The sequence below is a fragment of the Microcaecilia unicolor genome, chromosome 10 (genome assembly GCF_901765095.1).
Source record: "Microcaecilia unicolor chromosome 10, aMicUni1.1, whole genome shotgun sequence".
Lineage (NCBI taxonomy): Eukaryota > Metazoa > Chordata > Amphibia > Gymnophiona > Siphonopidae > Microcaecilia > Microcaecilia unicolor.
In genome coordinates, this window is record NC_044040.1 from 170069034 (window position 1) to 170093538 (window position 24505).

The following is a 24505-nucleotide window of genomic DNA, read 5'->3' on the forward strand; positions in this document are numbered from 1 at the left end:
CAAGAAAACCTTGCTGTAAGGAAATAGACCCAGGAGGTTCTAGATCAGTGATGGCGAACCTTTCAGAGACCAAGTGCCCAAACAGCAACCCAAATCTAATTATTTATCGCGAAGTGCCGGTACTCATTATGGGCGGGGTCACCACATATGACTCCACCCCTATGATAGCCACACCCCCTTACACCAGCCATGGCGCATATAAACAGACATCATTGAAAATATTATACTAGTATAGGAGAAAAAAATAACATGATTTTCTTTCATTATAAATCATTTCTGTAAGTTGTTACAGCTCCAGTATACCCAGTGCAAAATAAGACAGCAGATGTAAATTCTCAAATTGGACATATTCCAAACACTAAAATGAAAATAAAATGATTTTTTCTACCTTTGTTGTCTGGTGATTTTGTTTTTCTATCCATATTGGTCCTAGTCGCTGATTCTGCTGCTCTCTATCTGTTCTCTTAACTCCGTTTCCAGGACTTCCTTTCCATTTATTTCTTTACTTTCCTCCTTTCTTCTTCATTTCTTGCCCTCCATCCATGTCCAGCCACCCTCCTCTCTCCCCTGCCCCTCCCCTCCAGCCACCCTCCTCTCCCCTCCAGCCACCCATGTCCAGCCACCCTCCTCTCCCCTCCAGCCGCCCATGTGCCAGCCACCCTCCTCTCCTCCCTGCCCTCCGCTCCAGCCACCCTCCTCTCCCCCTGCCCTCCCCTCCAGCCACCCTCCTCTACCCCCTGCCCTCCCAACAGCAGGCCTCCCTCCCACCCAGCACCAGGCAGGCCTCCCTCCCACCCAGTACCAGGCCACCCAGCACCAATCCTCCCTCCTTCCCACCCACCCAGCACCAGGCCACCCTCCCACCCAAGCACCAGGCAGGGCACCCACCCAAGCACCAGGCAGGCCTCCACCCAAGCACCAGGCAGGCCACCCTCCCTCCCACCCACCCAAGCACCAGGCAGGCCACCCACCCACGCACGCACCCACCAAAGCACCAGGCAGGGCACGCACCCACCAAAGCACCAGGCAGGGCACCCACCCACCCAAGCACCAGGCAGGCAGGCCTCCCTCCCACCCACCCACCCAAGCACCAGGCAGGCCTCCCTCCCTCCCACCCAAGCACCAGGCCTCGCTCGCTCCCACCCACCCAGCAGCAGGCACCAGGGCACCCTCCCTCCCACCCGGCGTCAAGCATTCATTCCTCCCTCCCACCCGGCACCAGCCCGCCCAGCCTCCATCCCTCCCTCCGAACCAGAAGAAATTTAAAAGTCTTCCCTTGTCCGTCCGAGTAGGCGGCATCAGCATCAGCAGTAGCAGCGAAAAGCGTGCTGCTGGTTCGGCGCGTCTTCAGCCTTCCGTCTCTCAAGCTCTCTGGTCCCGTCCTAATGAGAGCTTGAAAGACAGAAGGCTGAAGACGTGCCGAATCAGCAGCACGCTTTTCGCTGCTACTGCTGATGCTGACGCCGCCTACTCCGACGGACAAGGGAAGACTTTTAAATTTCTTCGGGTGCGGAGGGAGGGAGGGATGGAGGCCGGGCGGGCTGGTGCCGGGTGGGAGGGAGGGAGGGAAGAATGCTTGACGCCGGGTGGTTTGTTTTCCATTTGCTGTGCTCACAGAGGATACAGAAAATAAATTGCATATTTGGAAGCATAACCTTGCACTAATAATCATCATTTGTGAATATTAAGTGAGGCTGTAAATAAATGTGGCTGTACAACCCAAAACAGAAATACCCCTAGGGAACTCTGATGCCAGCCTGCCATTTTCCCTGAGAGGTTAGGAATAAAATTCTCATCTCCCCATCCTGTAAAATTTTCCTGAGCAAGCAGATTCCAGCATTTCAGTAACACACTTTAATTTCTCAGCAGAAGAAAGCAGACTCTAAATGAAGCAAATCTTAAGCCATTCATCACTTCTAAAATCTGTACCCAATTATGACTTTAGAGAAAACCGCTTTCTGTCACTGGATCTGAACGTACCTCATCGATGGTCAAATTTTTATCTGGCCCGGTTAGGTAAGGTGCAAGAAATGGCTCTGATGGTCTCAACATGGAGAAAAACCCATAAATACAGAGGATGACGGTAGGATAAATCCAGTTTTGGGGCTGCAGCTTCTTCAAACAGTCCATCATCTTTTAAAGAGGAACAAAGTGAGGAACAGTGGTTAAGTATGCACAGAGCATGTTTTTTTTATTCTACATTCAGAAGTTCTCAAGAATGTTTCCCTCATTACCGACTTCTTTTGGGTTTCCAGTTTGTAAATGAACAACTAAGGTTAAAGTACAATAAGTTGTAGGGGGAGGAGATAGGTAGATAAGACTCATACCTTGGATTGGCCAAATCCTATTGTGTGAGTTTATCTGTTCAAGTACTAAAACCAAGAATTCTTTCTTTCAGATTACAGATCACTCTAGTACTAGCAACAATATATATGAATGAGATGCCTCTCTTTAGTGAAAGGTGGTCTCATGAAAGTTGCAACTGAATACTGGAGGCGAAAGGCAGAAACATAGGTCTCTTTTCAAAGACTTTGCGGTTTTTACACCCAGATGAACTATATATTTTAATAACACAACATATTATTGACCTTAGTGCAAATTAAACAACTCTGGGACTCAGTTGTACTCAACAAGTGCCACTACCATACAGGGCAATTCTATAAGCTGGCTTGTAGAGGTTGGTGCCACTTAGAGGGGCATTTTCAATATGACACCTGACTTTGGACGTTTTGCAAAAAAATGTCCAAAATCTAAATAGGAAAGGAGGTCATTTTCTAAAATGAAAAACATCTACCTTTTTTTTTTTTTTCGAAAATACTGTTTTGTGATTTGGATGTTTTGTTTTTTGGACGAGTTTTTTTTGGTCTGTTTTCGAAAAAAAAAAAAAAAAAACCTATCCAAGTGCAAAACGCACAAAATCAAGCCATTGGGATGTAGAAGCCAGCATTTTTAGTAGACTGGTCCCCCTGACATCCCAAGACAGAAATAGGGCACCCTAGGGGGCACTGCAGTGGACTTCATAAAAAGCTCCCAGGTACACATCTCACCCTTGCTCCCTTACCTTGTCTGCTAAGCCCTCCAAAACCCACTACCCCCCATCTGTACACCACTACCATAGCCCTTGCGGGTGAAGGGGACACCTATATGTGGGTACAGTGGGTTTCGGGTGAGTTTTGGAGAGGTCACAGTTTCCTCCACAAGTGTAACAGGTAGGGGGAGGTGGGAGCCTGGGTCCAATTGTCTGCAGTGCACTGCACCACTGCTAGACTACTCCAGGGACCTGCATGCTATTCTAATGGACGTGAGTATAACATCTGAGGTTGGCATAGAGGCTGGTAAGTAATGTTTTTCATCACATTTTTTTGGGGTGGGAGGGGTTAGTGGGGGAATAAGGGGAGGTCACCCCTGATTCCCTCCAGTGGTCATCTGGTTAATTAGGGCACCTTCTTGTGCTTTATTCGTTCTAAAAACAGGTCTAGCTCAAAACGTCTTAGTTTTAGTCCTGGATGTTTTTGTTTTGTTCCATTATGGCTGAAAAACATCTAAGTCTTAGGAACACCCAAGTCCCACCCTGAACATGCCCCCTAGAGATTTGGACGTACTTCCGACAGACTTCATAGAAAAACGTCTAAAAATAGGTTTTGAAAATACTGATTTGGACGTTTTTGTGAGAAAAACGTCCAAATGCTGCTCTATGCCACTTTTTAGATGATTTTCTGTTCTGAAAATGAGCCCACTAGACACATTAAAGGTGCCACTGACAGGTGCCTACATGCTCTAAGCAGTATTCTATAAGTTAGTGCCATAGAGGATCTTTTACTAAGCCTCGGTAGCATTTTTAGCTCACTGTAGAAATCAGTTGGCAGTAAACGCCAAGATGCCCATTATATTCCTATGGGCATCTTGGTGTTTAGCACCAGCTGATTTCTACTGCAAGCTAAAAATGCTACCGTGGCTTAGTAGAAGACCATCATAGTACATAACTGTAAGGCGGTGTGTCTCAGTCATGCATGTAGTTTATAGAATACTATAGATCATACATATCACTTGGCACGCTTAGGCGTGCCATCTTATGCCTGCCATCTTATGCCTGCCATTAACATGGCATAAGAGGGTGTGACTAAACATGAATATGCCAGTATAGTTCTTCCCTCCCCAAAATTTGCACACGATTCCACATGTTCTACTGCGTTCTTTTTTCTAGCCCCTAGACAATGGAACGATCTTCCCCTTCCCCTCAGGTCTGAACTGTCTCTCTCCCAATTTAAATCTCTCCTGAAAGCTAATTTCTTTAGAATTGCCTTTAGGCCCCGATGCTGAGAAGGAAATGTGGGTGCTAGAGGCCATTAGCACTGGACTAGCTACCGCTGTAGCGTTGGGAATGAATGCACTGAAGCAATTATCAGTACTGGCATTAAATTTTATGCACAGAACTTGCTAAGTGTATAGGCGTGGGATGGACGGGTCATGGGCATTTCAAAAATCTATGCGCATTATTATAGAATACACTCACTTTGCACCTAATTTAGGCATTGGGATTTAGGCCAAGTAAAATATGGCCTAAATGGACACAACTAAATTTGGTCACTTGGAGAGGCGTTCAGCGTATTCTACATACTGCATAAAAAGTTAAGCCGATTCTATCAAATTTAGGCGTACTTTACAGAATACGCTTGGGCGTATTTTTTACCACGCAGATTTTTCAGGCACAGTATATAGAATCTAGCCCTTTGTGTGCTTGTCTCCTTTCCTATCAATATTTGTAGTTCCTTTCCTTGTTTTTATTATATTTTAATTTGTACAGCGCTTTGACCTTCTTTTGTACAGGCAGTATATCAAGCAACGAATAAACATAAGCATTCTATAATGGAAGCTTGGTGCCAAGACATTATATAATTGGTGCTAAGTGTATGGCATTCAGGTGCCCCAATAGCTTAAGTAATTCCAAGGATGTCAGTATAGGAGCAACTCCAGACTTTCAGAGGTGCCCTACAAATAAAACAATAACAAATTTTCAGTCATGTTTTTCTAACGTACCAACAATTTCTGCTTACTTTCATTGGCTGATTAATTTAAAAAAAAAAAAAAAAGTAATATACTGCTGTTAGGAGTATATGCACAACAGAGTACTTTATTATACTGTAAAATAAAGACGTTACCAGCAAATAAAAAAACCCATGAAAGGTCATGCTTTTTTTTTTTTTTGCTTGTTTTCATTCGTTAAACACATGCAATGACATGAAATATGTTATTGATATTCTTCAGGGCACTGGAAATGACAGCCCATATCTACTGAAAAACCTTCTATGTTTATTTACTTTAAAATTTATATCCTGCCTTTAACACGGCGGGTTACAAGTGTACATTCATAAGCAATATACACAAACAAAATACATCTAAAATCATAATGCCCCAAAAACCCTATCTGTCCAGTGAGTTAAAAGCAACACAGTAAAAATACATAAAACTTACTCTAAAAAAGCCTTAACAGTGAATTTTCAATAATTTTACAAACTGTTGTACACTTCCACAACACCTTAAATAACTGGGAAGCTCATTCCAAGAAACAGCAGAAAACACACAGTTCTGTGTCTCCACATAATGACACGCTGTGGCAGAAGGACCATGCAAATACTTTGCAGATTCAGAACACAATGTACATCTTGGCATATACAGCTTCAATATCTCAATAAAATATCCAGGTAGTTCTGCATATAAACATTTAAAAACCAACATAAGAATCTTAGAGCCCTGTTTACTACGGCACGCTAGCATTTTTAGCGTGTGCTAAAAATTAGCACATGCTAATGCTGGAGACACCCATAGGTGTCTCTAGTGTTAGCAGAAGCTGATTTTTAGCAAGTGCTAAAAACATTAGCACACCTACAAACAGATGATCAAAACCCCGCGCAGTTCCAAACAGCGCTCCAAAAACTAGCACTGGAACAGCGCAGGGTGTTATTAGACCTATGATCAGAGATAATTGCAGGCAAATTTAAGCACGCAATTATCTCTGATCATGGGGTAGAAGAGCGGGAGAATTGTGCCTGAGCATGTGCTCAGCACAATCCTCCCGCACTTGTTTGACAGGTCTGGGCTGTCAAAAGCCCAAACCTGTCAAACACAGGGGCTGGAGATCCATGGGACCACCAGGCTCCAACTACCCCTGCCCCGAGCAACGGGGGCTGGAGGTCCGGTGGACCTCCGGTCCCCCCCCCCCCTCCAGGTTCAGGGAGGGCTGGAGATCCGGCAGGTCTCCAGCCCCCCGTAACTCCCCTCAACATTTCCAAAACAGTCCCTGGTGGCCCAGTGGGCAACCAACCCCCCCCCCCCCCCCCGAGCAACAGAGTTTCTCTCTTATATGGTGTGTAGCCCCGCCCAGCGAAACCCAGGATACACTGGGCAGGGCTAGGCGCCGCCATTTTGCGGCGTCGAAGGAAGAGGAGGGAGGCAGGCTACATCCTTCCTCCAACCCACAAGGTAGGGGGGTAGGTAGGGAAGGGGGTACATTGATCACTGGACCACCAGGGACCCTTTGCTGGGGGGGGGGTTGGGGGGCTGGAGACCCAGCGGATCTCCAGCCCTCCCTGAACCTGTGGGGGGAGGGGGGATCATCGGGGGTACTGGAGGTCCGCTGGACCTGCAGCTCCCTGTCGCTGGGGGCGGGGGTGGTCTTCAGGTTTGCTTTGTTGGGGGGAATGGGGGCCTGCTAGCATGCTGGACAGGGCTCACCATGCCTCCCCAATGATCTGCAAACTCTGCCAGCTCGCAGCTGGCGTAGGGTTTGCCGTGGCCAGCGACTCAATCTTTGGTGCGCTGGTCGCTGATCATTGGGGATGAATGTTTAGCCCTGTTTTGCATGCATTTGTATGCTAATTGCGTTCAGAGCCCTCGAACGCGCCGTTTCACGCGCTCGGGGACTCTGATCATTGGGCGTTAGCAAATGCCGGCGCTAACAGCCTCTAGTGCCGGCGTTTGCTTTTGATCATCCCCATGCTACAGCGCAGCTTAGTAAACAGAGCCCTTAAACTGCACCCTGAAAAATATTCCTTCTAAAATAAAATGTATCTTCATTTATTGTGTCTGATCTAGACATAAGAACATTAAGAGTAACCATACTGGGTCAGACCAATGGTCCATCTAGCCCAGTATCCTGTTTTCCAAACACTGGCCAAGCCAGGACACAGGCACCTGGCAGAAACCCAAATCATGACAACACTCCATAGTACAAATTCCAGGGTAAGAAGTTGCTTCAAAATGTCTCTCTCAATAGCAGACTATGGACTTTTCCTCCAGGAATTTGTCCAAACCTTTTTTAAACCGAGACACACTAACCACTGTTAACACATCCTCTGGCAGAGTTCCAGAGCTTAACTATTCATTGAGTGAAAACATATTTCCATGTACTTCCCCAAGTGTCCCCTAGTCATCGTACTTTTGGAACAAGTAAAAAATCGATTTACTTCTACTCATTCTACACCACTCAGGATTTTGTAGACCTCAATCATATCTCCCCTCATCCATCTCTTTTCCAAGCTGAAAAGCCCTAACCTCTTCAGCCTTTCCTCATACGAGAGGAGTTCCATTCCCATTATCATTTTGGTCGTTCTTCTTTGAACCTTTTCTAATTCAGCTATATCTTTTTTGAGATACGGCAACCAGAACTGAACGCAATACTCAAGGTGCGGTTGCACCATGGAGCGATACAGAGGCATTAAAGTATTTTCGATCTTATTCACCATCCCTTTCCTAGTAATTCTTAGCATCCTGTTTGCTCCTGTGGCTGCTGCTGCAAACTGAGCAGAAGATTTCAGCATATTATCTACAATGACACCCTGATCTTTTTCTTGAGTGCTGACCTCCAAGGTGGACCCTAGTATCAGGTTACTATGATTCAGATTATTCTTTCCAAAGAGCATCACCTTGCATTTGTCCACCATTTGGATAAGGTCTTCCTGCAATATTTCACAGTCTGCACATATTTTAACAACTTTGAATAGTTTTGTATCATCTGCAAATTTAAATTACCTCACTTATCGTTCCAATTTCCATATTATTTATAAATATGTTAAATAGCACCGGTCCCAGTACAGATCCCTCTGGCATTCCACTGTCCACCCTCCTCCATTGAGACAAATGACCATTTAACCCTACCCTCTTTTTTCTATCCCAAAACCAATTCCTAATCCACACCGGAATCTTGCCTCCTATCCCATAACTCTTTAATTTTCTCATGAGTCTCTCATGAGGAACTTTATCAAAAGCTTTCTGAAAATCTAGATACACTACATCAACCGGCTCACCTTTATCCACGCCTTCAAAGAAATGAAGCAAATTGGTGAGGCAAGACTTTTCATTTCAGGCAAGTGGAGTAAAGACCAATGGCCTCTCCCTGTTTGCAGATGATGTTACTTTCTGGGCCCTTCCTGCCTCACCTTTGAGTACTTCCTCAATACTCAGGGTTAGCCAGCAAGAAAAAGTTGAAAAGAAAGTACTAATTTAAGCAAAATACAATTGAATGGGGTGTGGAGATATGAAATCTTAAGATAATAACTAAAAGATATCCCCACTGAATGAAAAAACCCCACACGTATCCAGTAGTGTGGCAGCTGTGAGTGTAATGATGATTTTTTTTAGGAAAAAAGGCCTCACAGAACTCCTCGATGATACACAACAGACCTGAAACGGGTCTTGAAAAAGATCTTCTGTTCATCATTGGCCAAAAACCTAAAGTGTATTGCGGTAACTGTAACGTTCTTCGTACACTGGTCTAAACAAATCGAACACTTGTGAAAACATACCACAGCAACAACACTGTGAGTATGTGTATGAAGTTTGAAAGAAATACTTAGCTTTCAAACAAACAGCACTAAGGTGCTCCACGGTGCGCTGTCAATCTTTCGCGCTCTTGCCCCAAGCCAACGATGGCCAGCATTTCGTTTTAGCTGCGTCAGGGTCTTGGTGGCGGACTGCTTTGGTAACAGAGATGGAACGAAGATACAATGTTCCGCACTCTTGCCCCAAGCCAACGATGGCCAGTGTTTCGTTTTAGCTGCGTCAGGGTCTTGGTGGCGGAACTGCTTTGGTAACAGAGATGGAACGAAGATACAATGTATCTCCAAGCTCGGCAGCTGGTGGTTGTGTTCACAAGCTGCTGCTGCTGCCACCATTGCTGCCCTCCCCCTCATGCATGCTCAGTTTTCATGTATGCAGAAAAAAACAAGCATTCACGGGCATGGGTCAGCAGTGGCAACAGCAGCTCGGGGACACTGCCACTGGCTGCAGAGCTTGGAAGAGTTCTGGCTGTTGGAACAGCAAAGGAAGTCTTCACCTGGAGATCCTTGCCAGATCAGGTATTTATATTTTGCATTCAGGTGGAGGTTGGTGGGGCAGGAGGGGAGGCAGGGTAAGAATTTGGTATCTACCCACTAGTTTAGCCTTGTTTCCCCCTTAATCAACCATCTGGCTATGCCTGTGAACACAATACAAAGTCATTTGTGATACACAAATCCCAAAGTTAACATATTCCAGTTAATAAACTGAAAATAAAACACTTTTTTCTGGATATTTTATTTTTCCATCATGTTGGTCCCAGTTTCTCCATCTTCTGCTAATTCTTTTCCAGTGACTTTTGTCTATTTGTCTTTTCTTCTCTCCCCTGTCTTGTTCTATTCCTTCACTACACCTGTCTATGACATATCAATCTTTCCCTTATCTGTCTTATCTCCCTTTTTTATTTTCAGCCTCTATCCACCCAACTTCATTTTTTCTCACCCTTTTCCTTCTTTTAACTTTTCAGTTACCAATTAACTTTCCATATTCTTCTCTCTTTCCTTGGCTGTCCCATTTCCCATCATGCCTTCTCAGCTTGCTATTCCCTTCCATCTATCCTCCATTACTACCTCTGTTTTCGCTATCCTCCTCTCAACAATTATCTTGCCATCCCTTCTTGGTCTGTCTCACATGGTTCCACAATTTTCCCTCCCTCCCTTCACTGTTGGAGCCCAATATTTCCTCTCCCTATCCCCCCACCATGGCCTAATATCTTCCTGTCCCTTTTTCTCCACACCCCTATCATCTTCCTGTCCCATCTCTCTACTCTCCTGCCCCCCCCCCCCATGGTCAATCATCTCTCTTCCTCTCTCTCCCCTCCATGGTCCAACATCTCTCTTCCTCTCTCTCCCCTCCATGGTCCAACATTGCTCTCTCTCTCTTTCCTGCTGCTGCTGCCGTTGTTCTCCTCCCACCCTATCCCACATAAGCCAGCATCTCTCCCTACCTCCTCCCCTTCCATTGTTCAACACAACACATGTCTCTCCTTCCCTGTGTCCAACATCTTTCTCTTTCTTCCCAACTACCCTCCCATCTAGCATCTCTCCCAAGTCCCATTGCATTCGAAACAGGAAGTTGCTTCAGAAGGGGGTAGAACGCACCAAAGGAACAGGAGTATAATCACTGGCCTACTAGAGGTTGCTATGTAACACAAGATCAGAAACACATAATGGTTTCATGGGGTAAACTATGCCATGCACATGGGGCGTGCAGGAAGGCACATAAAAGCTACAGGGACAGTGCTCCATACACATGAAACCTACTCATGTATCCATGGCTATTTTTCCATATGTTGATTGTCACTGAGCTTGTATTCACATATATACCCATCTTCTGACAGCTAGTAAGTGCTAGCACACTGCTGAATACAGGTGTCATACATGTATATCTGTCTGCTATTTTGAAATGTAGATATTATGGCTCTGTTTTTTTGCCATATTACCAGCGGGTGTAGTTATGCATATTTTAGATTCGCCTCCACCCTCCATCTGCTGACCTCACATACATGTTGTTTCTAAAATAGGGCTTTTAGTGATGACAGCTGAGTGATGATGTGTAGCATCTCTTACAAAAGTACTTTCATTTTTTTTGAGAAGTCATAAAGCTATATTAACTAGATTTTGACATTATGAAGGATTAACTGTACTACTACACTTTACCAGTTTGTTCATGGACCTTGACACTGCAACTTTTAACTCTCAAACTTTAAATGACATTAGCTAGTGGTTGTGTTCCTTCCCTTTTTACTCTGATTTTATACTTTCTTTTTTTTAAATGGTGAATTTTTCCCCTTTCTTGGGCTCTAGAAATATGGCTGAGGTTCCACATTGCAATTCCATATTGTAGCCTATATTTCCATCTGGGAATCTTGTATCTAAACTTAAAAACCTCTGATTACAAATCAAAAACTACTTTTATGTTTAACTCAACAAGAAACCATTTTGCATGGCTGACCTAGGATGAAATTTCTTTCAGCCAGGTTACTCATATCCTCCCTTTATTGTTGCACTCTTGTCATATTTTTCTGAGGTGTGGTGATGGAGAAAAAAAAAATAGAAAAAAAAAAGTAGGGCAGCTTGCTGCTGGCATTATTAAAAGGAAAACTAAGTAGCTTCCTGTTCATCTTAGTCTGTATGGGACAATATAAAGAGTGTGGTCATCTGTAATTTACTAGGGCTAAGATATGGCTAATTCATTATTTCTCAACTTTATCCTGAAGCCTGAACTAGCAGGTCTGGCTTTCGGGATATCTGCAATGAATAAACGCCAGATATATTTGCATACACTAGTCTCTAGAGGATGTAAATGTGTAACATACATACTCATTCATGGATACTCTGTTAGGCAGAGGCATAGCTAGGTGGGGTGCAAGGGGAGCAACTGCTCCCCCAAACAGATTTTGAATGAAATAGTACCTATACAAAATGGGTCTGCAGCTTTGCACTGGCACCTATTTTACAAAAGGTTTGCTCCCCCTGACGTCAAAACCTGGCTACGCTTCTGCTGTTAGGTGAAGCTCCAGGACAAGTCTTGTAAACACTGATCTAGATGTTAAAACAATGAACTCTTGGGAGAATGCCTGGGATTTGATGACTTCAAATGTTGCCCTCCCACAGTTCTTCTAACCATAAACATAAGAGGAAAAGCGAATGCTACATACCTGTAGAAGGTATTCTCCGAGGACAGCAGGCTGATTGTTCTCACTGATGGGTGACGTCCACGGCAGCCCCTCCAATCGGAAACTTCACTAGCAAAGTCCTTTGCTAGCCCTCGCGCGCCCGCGCGCACCGCGCATGCGCGGCCGTCTTCCCGCCCGAAACCGGCTCGAGCCGGCCAGTCCAGTATGTAGCAAGACAATACACTTCAAGGGAAGACACAACTCCAAAGGGGAGGCGGGCGGGTTTGTGAGAACAATCAGCCTGCTGTCCTCGGAGAATACCTTCTACAGGTATGTAGCATTCGCTTTCTCCGAGGACAAGCAGGCTGCTTGTTCTCACTGATGGGGTATCCCTAGCCCCCAGGCTCACTCAAAACAACAACATTGGTCAATTGGGCCTCGCAACGGCGAGGACATAACTGAGATTGACCTAAAAAATTTACCAACTAACTGAGAGTGTAGCCTGGAACAGAACAAACAGGGCCCTCGGGGGTGGAGTTGGATCCTAAAGCCCAAACAGGTTCTGAAGAACTGACTGCCCGAACCGACTGTCACGTCGGGTATCCTGCTGCAGGCAGTAATGAGATGTGAATGTGTGGACAGATGACCACGTCGCAGCTTTGCAAATTTCCTCCATGGTGGCTGACTTCAAGTGGGCTACCGACGCTGCCATGGCTCTAACATTATGAGCCGTGACATGACCCTCAAGAGCCAGCCCAGCCTGGGCGTAAGTGAAGGAAATGCAATCTGCTAGCCAATTGGATATGGTGCGTTTCCCTACAGCCACTCCCCTCTTGTTGGGATCAAAAGAAACAAACAATTGGGCGGACTGTCTGTGGGGCTGTGTCCGCTCCAGATAGAAGGCCAATGCTCTCTTGCAGTCCAATGTGTGCAGCTGACGTTCAGCAGGGCAGGAATGAGGACGGGGAAAGAATGTTGGCAAGACAATTGACTGGTTCAGATGGAACTCCGACACAACCTTTGGCAGAAACTTAGGGTGAGTGCGGAGGACTACTCTGTTGTGATGAAATTTGGTGTAAGGGGCCTGGGCTACCAGGGCCTGAAGCTCACTGACTCTACGAGCTGAAGTAACTGCCACCAAGAAAATGACCTTCCAGGTCAAGTACTTCAGATGGCAGGAATTCAGTGGCTCAAAAGGAGGTTTCATCAGCTGGGTGAGAACGACATTGAGATCCCATGACACTGTAGGAGGCTTGACAGGGGGCTTTGACAAAAGCAAACCTCTCATGAAGCGAACAACTAAAGGCTGTCCTGAGATCGGCTTACCTTCCACTTGGTAATGGTATGCACTGATTGCACTAAGGTGAACCCTTACGGAGTTGGTCTTCAGACCAGACTCAGACAAGTGGAGAAGGTATTCAAGCAGGGTCTGTGTAGGACAAGAGCGAGGATCTAGGGCCTTGCTGTCACACCAGACGGCAAACCTCCTCCAATGAAAGAAGTAACTTCTCTTAGTGGAGTCTTTCCTGGAAGCAAGCAAGATGCGGGAGACACCCTCTGGCAGACCCAAAGAGGCAAAGTCTACGCCCTCAACATCCAGGCCGTGAGAGCCAGGGACTGGAGGTTGGGATGCAGCAGAGCCCCTTCGTCCTGCGTGATGAGGGTCGGAAAACACTCCAATCTCCACGGTTCTTCGGAGGATAACTCCAGAAGAAGAGGGAACCAGATCTGACGCGGCCAAAAGGGAGCAATCAGAATCATGGTGCCTCGGTCTTGCTTGAGTTTCAACAAAGTCTTCCCCACCAGAGGAATGGGAGGATAAGCATACAGCAGACCTTCCCCCCAATCCAGGAGGAAGGCATCCGACGCCAGTCTGCCGTGGGCCTGAAGCCTGGAACAGAACTGAGGGACCTTGTGGTTCACTTGAGATGCGAAGAGATCCACCAGGGGGGTGCCCCACGCCTGGAAGATCTGTCGCACCACACGGGAATTGAGCGACCACTCGTGAGGTTGCATAATCCTGCTCAACCTGTCGGCCAGACTGTTGTTTACGCCTGCCAGATATGTGGCTTGGAGCACCATGCCTTGACGGCGAGCCCAGAGCCACATGCTGACGGCTTCCTGACACAGGGGGCGAGATCCGGTGCCCCCCTGCTTGTTGACATAGTACATGGCAACCTGATTGTCTGTCTGAATTTGGATAATTTGGTGGGACAGCCGATCTCTGAAAGCCTTCAGAGCGTTCCAGATCGCTCGCAACTCCAGAAGATTGATCTGTAGATCGCTTTCTTGGAGGGACCACCTTCCTTGGGTGTGAAGCCCATCGACATGAGCTCCCCATCCCAGGAGAGACGCATCCGTGGTCAGCACTTTTTGAGGCTGAGGAATTTGGAAGGGACGTCCCAGAGTCAAATTGGAGCAAATCGTCCACCAATACAGGGATTCGAGAAAACTCGTGGACAGGTGGATCACGTCCTCTAGACCCCCGGCGGCCTGATACCACTGGGAGGCTAGGGTCCATTGAGCAGATCTCATGTGAAGGCGGGCCATGGGAGTCACATGAACTGTGGAAGCCATGTGGCCCAGCAATCTCAACATCTGCCGAGCTGTGATCTGCTGGGACGCTCGCACCCGCGAGACGAGGGACAACAAGTTGTTGGCCCTCGCCTCTGGGAGATAGGCGCGAGCCGTCCGAGAATCCAGCAGGGCTCCGATGAATTCGAGTTTCTGCACTGGGAGAAGATGGGACTTTGGGTAATTTATCACAAACCCCAGTAGCTCCAGGAGGCGAATAGTCATCTGCATGGACTGCAGGGCTCCTGCCTCGGATGTGTTCTTCACCAGCCAATCGTCGAGATATGGGAACACGTGCACCCCCAGCCTGCGAAGCGCCGCTGCTACCACAGCTAGGCACTTTGTGAACACCCTGGGCGCAGAGGCGAGCCCAAAGGGTAGCACACAGTACTGGAAGTGGCGTGCGCCCAGCTGAAATCGCAGATACTGTCTGTGAGCTGGCAGTATCAGGATGTGTGTGTAGGCATCCTTCAAGTCCAGAGAGCATAGCCAATCGTTTTGCTGAATCATGGGGAGAAGGGTGCCCAGGGAAAGCATCCTGAACTTTTCTTTTACGAGATATTTGTTCAGGGCCCTTAGGTCTAGGATGGGACGCATCCCCCCTGTTTTCTTTTCCACAAGGAAGTACCTGGAATAGAACCCCAGCCCTTCTTGCCCGGATGGCACGGGCTCGACCGCATTGACGCTGAGAAGGGCGGAGAGTTCCTCTGCAAGTACCTGCTTGTGCTGGAAGCTGTAGGACTGAGCTCCCGGTGGACAATTTGGAGGTTGAGAGGCCAAATTGAGGGTGTATCCTTGCCGGACTATTTGGAGAACCCACTGATCGGAGGTTATAAGAGGCCACCTTTGGTGAAAAGCTTTCAACCTCCCTCCGACAGGCAGGTCGCCCGGCACTGACACTTGGATGTCGGCTATGCTCTGCTGGAGCCAGTCAAAAGCTCGCCCCTTGCTTTTGCTGGGGAGCCGCGGGGCCTTGCTGATTCGCACGCTGCTGACGAGAGCGAGCGCGCTGGGGCTTAGCCTGGGCCGCAGGCTGTCGGGAAGGAGGATTGTACCTACGCTTGCCAGAAGTATAGGGAACAGTCTTCCTTCCCCCGAAAAATCGTCTACCTGTAGAGGTAGAAGCTGAAGGCTGCCGGCGGGCGAACTTGTCGAATGCGGTGTCCCGCTGGTGGAGAGACTCTACCACCTGCTCGACTTTTTCGCCAAAAATGTTATCCGCACGGCAAGGCAAGTCCGTAATCCGCTGCTGGATTCTATTCTCCAGGTCGGCGGCACGCAGCCATGAGAGCCTGCGCATCACCACACCTTGAGCAGCGGCCCTGGACGCAACATCAAAAGTGTCATAAACTCCTCTGGCCAGGAATTTTCTGCACGCCTTCAGCTGCCTGACCACCTCCTGAAAAGGCTTGGCTTGCTCAGGGGGAAGAGCATCAACCAAGCCCGCCAACTGCCGCACATTATTCCGCATGTGTATGCTCGTGTAGAGCTGGTAAGACTGGATCTTGGACACGAGCATAGAGGAATGGTAGGCCTTCCTCCCAAAGGAGTCTAAGGTTCTAGCGTCCTTGCCCGGGGGCGCCGAAGCATGTTCCCTAGAACTCTTAGCCTTCTTTAGGGCCAAATCCACAACTCCAGAGTCATGAGGCAACTGAGTGCGCATCAGCTCTGGGTCCCCATGGATCCGGTACTGGGACTCGATCTTCTTGGGAATGTGGGGATTAGTTAATGGCTTGGTCCAGTTCGCAAGCAATGTCTTCTTCAGGACATGGTGCAAGGGAACAGTGGACGCTTCCTTAGGTGGAGAAGGATAGTCCAGGAGCTCAAACATTTCAGCCCTGGGCTCGTCCTCCACAACCACCGGGAAGGGGATGGCCGTAGACATCTCCCGGACAAAGGAGGCAAAAGACAGACTCTCGGGAGGAGAAAGCTGTCTCTCAGGAGAGGGAGTGGGATCAGACGGAAGACCCCCAGACTCCTCGTCAGAGAAATATCTGGGATCTTCCTCTTCCTCCCACGAGGCCTCACCCTCGGTGTCAGACACAAGTTCACGGACCTGTGTCTGCAACCTCGCCCTGCTCGACTCCGTGGAACCCCGTCCACGATGGGGGCGTCGAGAGGTAGACTCCCTCGCCCGCATCGGCGAAGCTCCCTCCGCCGACGTAGTCGGGGAGCCTTCCTGGGAGGTGGCCGCGGTCGGTACCGCACGCGGGTACCGACGTCGGGGACCTCAACCTGGGCGATGGGCCAGCCGGCGCCACGCTCGACGGTACCGGTGGCGCAAGCACCGCCGGTACCGGAGGGGTAGGGCGCAACAGCTCTCCCAGAATCTCTGGGAGAACGGCCCGGAGGCTCTCGTTTAGAGCGGCTGCAGAGAAAGGCTGAGAGGTCGATGCAGGCGTCGACGTCAGTACCTGTTCCGGGCGTGGAGGCTGTTCCGGGCTGTCCAGAGCGGAGCGCATCGACACCTCCTGAACAGAGGGTGAGCGGTCCTCTCGGTGCCGATGCCTACTGGGTGCCGAATCCCTCGGCGACCCAGAGCTCTCGGTGCCGACATGGGGAGGAGACCGGTGTCGATGCTTCTTCGATTTCTTCCGAAGCATGTCACCGGAGCTCCCCGGCACCGACGAGGAGGACGTCGAATCCATCCGTCGCTTCCTCGGGGCCGAGACTGAAGAAGGTCGATCTCGGGGGGGCTGTACCGCAGGAGCCCTCAGGGTAGGCGGAGACCCACCCGAGGGCTCACCGCCACCAGCAGGGGAATGGACAGCCCTCACCTGCACTCCACCCGATGCACCACCGTCCGACGACATCAGCAGACGAGGTCCTGGTACCACCGACGTCGATGCAGCTATCCGATGTCTCGGCGCCGATGCAGAGGCCCGATGCCTCGATGCACTCGATGCAGGGGCGGCCGAGGAAGATGGTCTGGACGCTGACGACGTCGATGCACTCGAAGATCCCGGTGCCGATGCCGACGAAGAGCCCGAGAACAACACGTTCCACTGGGCTAGTCTCGCTACCTGAGTCCGCCTTTGAAGCAGGGAACACAGACTGCAGTTCTGAGGGCGGTGCTCGGCCCCCAGACACTGAAGACACGACGAGTGTCGATCAGTGAGCGAGATAACCCGGGCGCACTGGGTGCACTTCTTGAAGCCGCTGGAAGGCTTCGATGTCATGGGCGGAAAAATCACGCCGGCGAAATCAAAAGCCGAAATGGCGAAATTTGAAGCACCAAATTTAGAGGGAGAAAAAATCTCGACCGAGGCCGAAAAGAGGCCTACCCCGACGACGAAAGAAAACTTACCGGGGCAAAAAAGCTGGAAGTACGGGGAGGATTTACACGAAACCCGGCGGGGGGTTTCCGGAGCACTTCCCGACTAGGACAAAGCTTTCCCGAAGGAAAAAAAACACGTTCAAAACAAATTGGACGCGCGAGGTCGACTTTCCGGGGCTCGACACGGCGAAAACACGACCGTACCGAGTGCGGACAAAAGAAGACTGGCCGGCTCGAGCCGGTTTCGGGCGGGAAGACGGCCGCGCATGCGCGGTGCGCGCGGGCGCGCGAGGGCTAGCAAAGGACTTTGCTAGTGAAGTTTCCGATTGGAGGGGCTGCCGTGGACGTCACCCATCAGTGAGAACAAGCAGCCTGCTTGTCCTCGGAGAAATATAAAATACATAAGAAGAAAATATAAAATGAGCAAGGTTTGCACTAAGAACAGAAAAGGTGGAAAATGATTCATGCATCTGATCAATAAATTGAATTGTCTATAAAAGTGACACCAGCCTCTTTCCTATTTTTAACCAAAAGCATGTTAAATTAGCTTCCTATGTTTGACTTTAGCCAACTAAGACTTGGAATTTACATGATGGCTTCTTCTTTCATTCGTCCTCTGGAAGCAGTGATCTTCCTATGCTTGACTTTAGCCAACTAAGACTTGGTATTTACAGTACAAGATGGCACCTTCTCTCATTCGTCCTCTGGAAGCAGTCATAAAACATCACACAGCAAATCTGGTAGCCAGGTTTCCTATCCTAGTGGTAACTATAGGTCAGCTTCTGAGGGACCTGGTTGTAAATTATTTTGTGATCTGGATTACATGAAAGGCATGTAATCCAAATTATTACCACTGTTACATCATCCTTATTTAATGAGATACTGACTAGGTCATATAATTGAATGAAACATCATTGTAATATAAAAACTCTCTGCTAGATATTATTAGGAAGGAAACTGAAAATAAAACAAAGGCTATCGTAATGCCTCTATATTGCTCTATTGTGTGACCATATCTTCATTTCATTTATTACCATTTATATACCGCCCTTATCCAGAACAGTGAATAAATCAAACATACATAATAAAACATTGCAAACACATCAAGTGCAAAACAAACTCAGTAAAGATATAACAAATAAACAGATCACCATATTGTGTCCATCAGTTACACAGATACCTGCACCAACAAATGATGCTTCAGTAGTCTCTTAAACAACCCTGAATTCTTCTGTGTCCTGAGAGTTCTGGGTAATTAGTTCCACTCTGTCAGTCCAGCAAGAGAAAAGATACGCTTCCTTGTATCCTCTAAACAAAACAATCGAAAATCCGAAACTGTTACAGACAGGTGTTAACCGATCGAAGCACCCGCTTCGGGCAATATAGATTAAGACAATCTGATAAATCCTGGGATGAGTCATGATGCGCACAATAATGAACCATCATCAGCAACTTAAATTCGATTACATCTTGCATGGTCAACCAGTTCAACTTCTGATAACATGTTCCTATTTTGACAGTCCATATAACAAATGTACTGTTGAATTCATTATTACCTGCAATGCCTGCATATGTACAGCAGGCAGTCTCACATAACAGATATTACAGTAGTCCAAACCAGTCAAGACCAAACTCTGTAGCACCCTATAGAACTTATTCTGATAATTTACTAAGTAAACGCAGCTTATAATATGATCTTTTCACCACAGAACAAATCTGAGAGGAAAAATGACAGTGCAGTATCAAACAGTACACCCAAATTTTTTATGACAGAAGATAAAGGAATCATAATATCAGAGATTACAACCTCAGGTGGAAAAGACACTGCTGGTTTAGTGGTCACCAGCAATATTTCTGTTTTTGACATATTAAGGGATAAACTATTCTGAAACATCCAATGACATATTCCTTCTAGAATTGCTTGTAACCGAGTAACCATGATAGGCACTGGCTCTGTCAACGGGAGAAAGAATTGTATGTTATCTGCATAAATGCAGTATACCACTCCAAATTCCTTTAACACCCTACAAACTGGGGCTATATACACTAACTAATATCCCGGACAGAGCCGAGCCTTGAGGCACTCCACATGTCACAGTTCTCAGACAATTCATCTCCCACATATCAGTAAAATATGACTTGAACCAAGCCAAAACAGATGCCTCATCACCACAATCCATTAAATGCTTTAACAAAATCCAATGGTTGAGGGTATCAAACGCAGCGGACACATCCAGGAAAACCATAAGATAACTAACATGGTTATCCAACCCCTGCCGAACCTCATCCATGCTCACTGCCATCAACTCTTCAGTACTGTGTGCACTGAGAAATCCATAACAAAATGGATGAAGGCATTGCTCATTCAACAAATGATCCTCTAATTGACAGTAAACCACTCACTCAGCAATGTTTCCCAGCACTGGTAAAGAAGCAACCGGTCAATAATTGCCGAGCATAGTAGCTCCCAGGGCAGGATATTTAATTCTGGGCATAACAGTAGCAACTTTAAAAACAGCCAGTACTAACCCACTATCCCGCGATTTATTAACCATTTCAGACAGCACTGATGTAGACAAATTCTGCAAAACACACAGTCTACGCACATCCATCACAGACCCTGTTGGACGACAAGATTTCAAATATGTTGATACCTCTCTATCAGACACCCTGGCAAATGTATCCCAGCATGCCATATTCTCCCTCTCAGTATCACATACAGTCACATCATGAGAGAATCCCTGCATCACATTCCTGACCTTCATCTGAAAGAAATCTGCAAACTCATCAGCAGACATCCCAGAATCACCTAAGGAAGGTTCTTTAACTGTAGATAAGGACCACAGAAAACAGCTCTCTAGGTTTATTCAATGACTCACTAATCTGCTTTTGATAATACCCACTCTTTTTTCTTACCACCATCACTTGATACTCCTGCAACTTTATTATATAACTATCTTTACAATCTACATCCCTGTTTCTCCGCAACTCCCGCTCAGCCCGGTGCAACTCTCGCCATAGCTGTTGTAAACCAGCAGAGAACCAAGGTGTGGAATTACATCCTGTGTTAACCTTCACCATATGCTCAAGTGCCACCTGATCCAAAGCTAATGATCAACCAACCCAGATAGATCCAAATCAAAGGCTTTAACTCAGGCAACCATACTTCCTGCAACTCTTGTGTATCCACCTCCCCTCAAATTTCTTTGCGATCATCTTGTCCTTCTGGTTACTTTTACTAACCAAAGGTAATATAAACAATATCAAGCTATGATCGGTCCAAGGTAAAGGTACCATATTTCATATCAATTAATGCATCACATACCTGGGCGGCAAACACAAGATCCAACATATGCCCTGCTTCATGCATTACAGCATTCACTATTTGCTTAAACCCTAAGGCAGAAAGAACATCAAATAATACATGCGAAGAAACAGCCCTCATAATCACTGATTTAGTTAAATCCACTGGCAGTGTCACCAGCATATTCCACAAAAGACAATCTTGTTCCAACACAAATGGAGGACAATACAACACACATACATTCAAAACAGTATTTTTCATAACTAGTATTTCAATCATTCCAGGACTCTCAACAATCATTCCAGGACTCTCAACACACACAATCTCTAAACCCAAACACTCACGGTAAATTAGCGATATTCCTCCCCCTCTCCTAACTTCCTGACATGCCCAAACCCAAATATAACCAGAAGGACAACATGATTTTACCAGAACAATATCTGATGTTTCAAACCAAGATACAGTCACTGCAAGCACATCAAGAACATTTTGAAGCAATAGATCATGAACTAGTATTTTGTGAAGTTCTGGTTGCCTCCTCTAAAGAAAATATAGTGGAACTACAAAAGGTTCAGAGAAAGGTGATGTAAAAGATAAAGGGGATGGAACACCTCCCTATGGAGAAAGATTAAACAAGTTAGTGTTCTTCAGATTGGCGGAGAAACAGTTGAGATATGATAGAGAGCTATAAAATCATGAGCGGAATGGATCGAGTAAACAGGGAATGGTTGTTTGCTTTTTCAAATAATACTAAAATGAGTATGTTTTGAAGCTAAACAGTACTTTTAAAACAAATTGCTTTTAATGCACAGTTAGGCTACGGAATTTATTGGTGGAAGATGTGGTGAAAGCAGTTAACATATAGTGCATAGGAGTGGAGGAGTGGCCAAGTGGTTAGAGCACCGGTCTTGCAATCCAGAGGCCGGTTCAAATCCCACTGCTGCTCCTTGTGATCTTGGGCAAATCACTTAACCCTCCATTGCCTCAGGTACAAACTTAGATTGTGAGCCCTCCTGGGACAGAGAAATATCCAGTGTACCTGAATGTAACTTACCTTGAGCTACTACTGAAAAAGGTGCGAGCAAAATCTAAATAAATAAATAAAAAATAGTTGGGCTTTAAAAGATATTTAGACAAACCCTTGGTAGCCAGGTAAACTTGGGAAATGGATCTGCTCCTTGGGATTCTACTGGGTATTTGTGACCAGGCTTGACCACTATTGGAAACAGGATGCTGGGCTTAATGGACCTTTGCTCTGACCTAGTATAGCATTTCTTATGTTCTGATTTATTTTTCTTTTAGAAAAAATGCCTTTTTAAATTGCTTTGTGTAAACTGTAGATCACCTCAACATTATGTACCAATATTTTTCTGGATGTTTTCCAACCCTTTTAGCTTATTTAGTCTTCACTGATCAAGGTTCCCCCCCCCCCCCCCCCCCCATTAAAGGCTCAGAGTGGGGGAAAAAAGCCCTTGAAAATTTGGTATATGGTACCCATAGTAAGAGGTGCCTGATGTTCTACGGATCTCATTGGAATTGTCTTTTTGCTAAAATAACAATTATTTGTAGATTAATTTATAAAATCAAAGGCTAGCAGACAGGTACATATTCTCCTCTATATGTCCTACTCTGTCCTGCAAAAACATTATTCCACATTAGTGAAGCTGCTCTATGAGTCTGAAGATTTAATAGGCACATATTATAGTAGTAGGCTTTGCACTGAAAACAAAAACATTAAAAATGTAGGAATGGAAAGTCAGCAAACATTCTTCCTGTGATACCTTACAATGGATTAACTTAAAAGAAACCTACATTCACAGTACAGTCTGTAAAGCTTCCAAACTACATTGGACAAGCAGAAATATTGACTCTCCATCGGTTTAAAATATTTTTTTTTCTGGGCCTCTTTGCTAATTTCATAATTTTTTTTGATACCTTACTTGACTAAAAAAGGAAGAGGTAGAGACAAGAGAGCAGCTCAGTCTGCAAGTGTTTTAGCCTTGCAAGACAAAGTGTAGGTGATTATATTAACTAAGCAATACATGAGGGAACAGGCATCTATGAATGTCAGCAGAAAGAACACCTTAACTGATAATGAAGTACGCTGTAAAGTTGAAAAAGACTGTAAAACTTAATGACATAAAAACTGATGCCCAAGCAGGCCCTTACCATCACTTTTGCAGATCTTCCAAAGGAGATCCTTCTTCCCTGCCCAGCTCTGGAAGCTCTCAATTTGAACATCTCACTTTGAATACTGCAAAAGTTTCTTTTATATGCTTGTGTAAATGATAGGAATAAACACTATACTGTAAAATATAGTGCATCCAATAAACAAATGGCCTTATGTCTAGTATTTGCTGCTAAACATGTAAATCAGTGGATTTTCAATAGCAATATCTGGATACTGCCAGCAAAAATCCCTCTATCTGATCCAGCACTAAGTAAATAGGGTGCAGCAAGGGTAGAACAACTAACTGTATATAACAGCACAGGTATTCTTTAAAAGTTTTTGGGCACCTTTTTTAACAGTTTTCTCAATATGCTGACGATGTTCAGATCTTCACTTTGGTTTGCCTCAGGGATACACATTGGGTGCCCTCTATGTTATTCATTTTAATATTCAAGTTTCTCTTCTCTGGATATTCCCTCCGTCTTATTTTTTTTTTTTGTTGCCTTGTACTCCTTCAAGCACACTCCATTCTTCTCAAGGCAGTGTTCTCCAGGTTCCTCTCTACTCCTTAATTCACTTTTCCATGGTTAGGAAAAAAACATTTAGTGTGCAGGGCCATACGTTGTGGAATCCTCTCCACCTGGACTTATGTTTAACACAGTCTTTGGATGATTTTAAGGTCAAACTCAAGACTTATTTGTTTCACCAAGCTTTTGGATTTTAGGTACCCTTGGCCGTCCGATGGAGATGTGGCGATCTGATGTGTGCAGTGTCGGTTTCTGGATCTCTGGTAGTCTACCTATCCTTTTCTTTATTATTGTAGTTCTATTTCTTTTCTCTCTTTTAATATACATTAAATTGTAAATGCTTTCATGGTTTTCCCCTAAGCAGTATATTAGGTATTGAATAAACCTGAAACAATATTCATCCGCTATCTACATAGCTAAGCTATTTACTTCAGGCCTATAAAAAATCATTTCTAAACTACTCAGCTATATGGATAGTGGCTGAATCACTATTGTGGAGGCAATCCTATAACTGAGAGATGCACTTGAGCTGCAGAAAGGGAAGCCTGGGTGAGTAGAAGCCTCTACTGTCATTCAGATACCCCAATGTCACCTAGGGAGCACTTATTCTGTAACAGCTGCTGGGCACCCAGATCCTGTTATAGAATTCTAGCACAACCCTGCATCAACAGGCCTAACATTTACACGGTCACAACTAAACCAG

At 46.1% G+C, this 24505-nt stretch overlaps 1 protein-coding gene across 9 annotated transcripts in view; it reads right to left on the reverse strand.

Moving 5' to 3' along the window:
• SLC19A3 (solute carrier family 19 member 3) overlaps window positions 1-24505 on the reverse strand; it is a 68981-nt gene that overhangs the window by 34306 nt on the left and 10170 nt on the right. For 7 of the 9 annotated variants that reach the window (XM_030216881.1, XM_030216879.1, XM_030216880.1 and 4 more), the window contains one exon: window positions 1981-2133. In XM_030216881.1, the coding sequence (XP_030072741.1) occupies window positions 1981-2133 (153 nt within the window). Of the gene's footprint in view, window positions 1-1980; window positions 2134-23274; window positions 23504-23622; window positions 23732-24505 lie in introns of those variants that run through there. The other 2 variants (XM_030216877.1, XM_030216876.1) reach the window with 2 other exon arrangements.